Consider the following 2,076-nt stretch of genomic DNA (forward strand, 5'->3'; position numbering starts at 1 on the left):
AATGAAATTTAATGAGACTTACATAATCTTGGTTACATAGTGCCATTGTGACTTCCTATTTTACTTTTTGATCGGACACATATTTCTGGTCCCCCAGAGCAAAACTTGGGCTTTGCCATTATATATTAATATGAGAGGCGGGGGTGGGGTTGGGGTATTATTTAGTAAGCTCATTGCTCTCAGTACCTCTAGTCGATCTTGATTTTGCTTAATCCATGATGACGTTAGGATCGAGTGAGTATACTACATGTATTGAGTAATCGTCCTTTGGTTCAGTGTTTGCCATTTTTTTTGTCCTCCTCCCTTCTTGTAGTCCTTCATTAACCGTTTAGCACGTGATATTGTACTTATAACTCTTAATACGTTTGATTAGGATATTTATGGCACGCCAAATTCACAAAAATGAGATAAACATAGTTTCACAGTCGATAAACTAGGTTTATCGGTTGTAAACTATAGTTTACGGACTGTAAACGTTAATCTATATTTTACATCCGTAAACCATAGTTAACGCGATAATCTATGTTTTACAACCGTAAACTATACTTAACACTGAAAACAATCATTTGCAATTGCAAAACATAGATTATCTGATAAATACAGTTTCACGATTTGTAAACTATAGTTTACAAACCGTTAACTATAGATAACGATCTGATAAATATAGTTTCACGATTTGTGAAACTATGATTAACAACTCTTAACTATAGTTTACGATTGTAAACTATAGTTTACAAACGTGAATCTATGTTTATCAACAAAGTCTATTGTTAACGCTTATTACAGACAGATAAACTTAGATTATCATTCGTAAACTATAGTTAACAACCGTTAAATATAGTTTTACAGATGAAAACTATACTTAACGAATCTTAACTATACTTAATGAATTGTTAACTATAGTTTACAGTCGATAAACCTAGTTTAACAATTGTGAAACTAGGTTTATCTCATTTTTGTGAATTTGGCGTGCCATAGATATTTCTTATTTCCTGCTCTTACTAAATATTTCTTTCACCAAAGTTTAAAGCCTAAATTTCTTTGCCGTCTGTTTGTTTACCAAGCACTCCATTTGTTCCTATTGATTTTCCGAACTTTCCCCACATGATTGTATATATGAATTTATAACCCGAATTTTGGCATGTGAATCCAACTTTATGAGTCATAGAAAAAGTTTGCATTTCCTTAAAATTTCATGCTTTCTAAAGGTCTTTAGTTGCTCGTAATATTTTGAACATGAATGAAAGCGGGACAAGCATTAATTAGTCCCCTTACGGTGAAACCGTACGATGAGTACCAGACAGTTTGTGTCTAGTCTAATGAGTACCAGACAGTTTGTGTTTTGTACAATAAGTACCAGACAGTTTGTCTCCTGTACAAGTACCAGACAGTTTGTGTCCTGTCCAATAAGTACCAAACAGTTTGTGTCTAGTCCAATGAGTACCATACAGTTTGTGTCTAGTCCAATGAGTACCAGACAGTTTGTGTCTAGTCCAATGAGTACCAGACAGTTTGTGTCTAGTCCAATGAGTACCAGACAGTTTGTGTCTAGTCCAATGAGTACCAGACAGTTTGTGTCTAGTCCAATGAGTACCAGACAGTTTGTGTCTAGTTCAATGAGTAAAAGACAGTTTGTGTCTAGTCCAATGAGTACCAGACAGTTTTTGTCTAGTCCAATGAGTACCAGACAGTTTGTGTCTAGTCCAATGAGTACCAGACAGTTTGTGTCTAGTCCAATGAGTACCAGACAGTTTGTGTCTAGTCCAATGAGTACCAGACAGTTTGTGTCTAGTCCAATGAGTACCAGACAGTTTGTGTCTAGTCCAATGAGTACCAGACAGTTTGTGTCTAGTCCAATGAGTACCAGACAGTTTGTGTCTAGTCCAATGAGTACCAGACAGTTTGTGTCTAGTCCAATGAGTACCAGACAGTTTGTGTCTAGTCCAGTGAGTACCAGACAGTTTGTGTCTAGTCCAATGAGTATCAGACAGTTTGTGTCTAGTCCAATGAGTACCAGACAGTTTGTGTCTAGTCCAATGAGTACCAGACAATTTGTGTCTAGTCCAATGAGTACCA

At 36.1% G+C, this 2,076-nt stretch overlaps 1 protein-coding gene across 1 annotated transcript; it reads left to right on the forward strand.

Moving 5' to 3' along the window:
* Positions 1–1,289: 1,289 nt before the first annotated feature.
* LOC134236864 (salivary glue protein Sgs-3-like) lies at positions 1,290–2,070 on the forward strand (the record flags this gene model as incomplete). Its single annotated transcript, XM_062719053.1, has 1 exon — positions 1,290–2,070. A coding segment is annotated over exon 1 (781 nt), but the record flags the coding sequence as incomplete, so codon positions are not given.
* Positions 2,071–2,076: the final 6 nt, after the last annotated feature.

This window comes from Saccostrea cucullata, unplaced genomic scaffold, assembly GCF_032062105.1.
Source record: "Saccostrea cucullata isolate Sc308-1 unplaced genomic scaffold, CSIRO_AGI_Scuc_v1 ctg15894, whole genome shotgun sequence".
Classification (NCBI taxonomy): domain Eukaryota; kingdom Metazoa; phylum Mollusca; class Bivalvia; order Ostreida; family Ostreidae; genus Saccostrea; species Saccostrea cuccullata.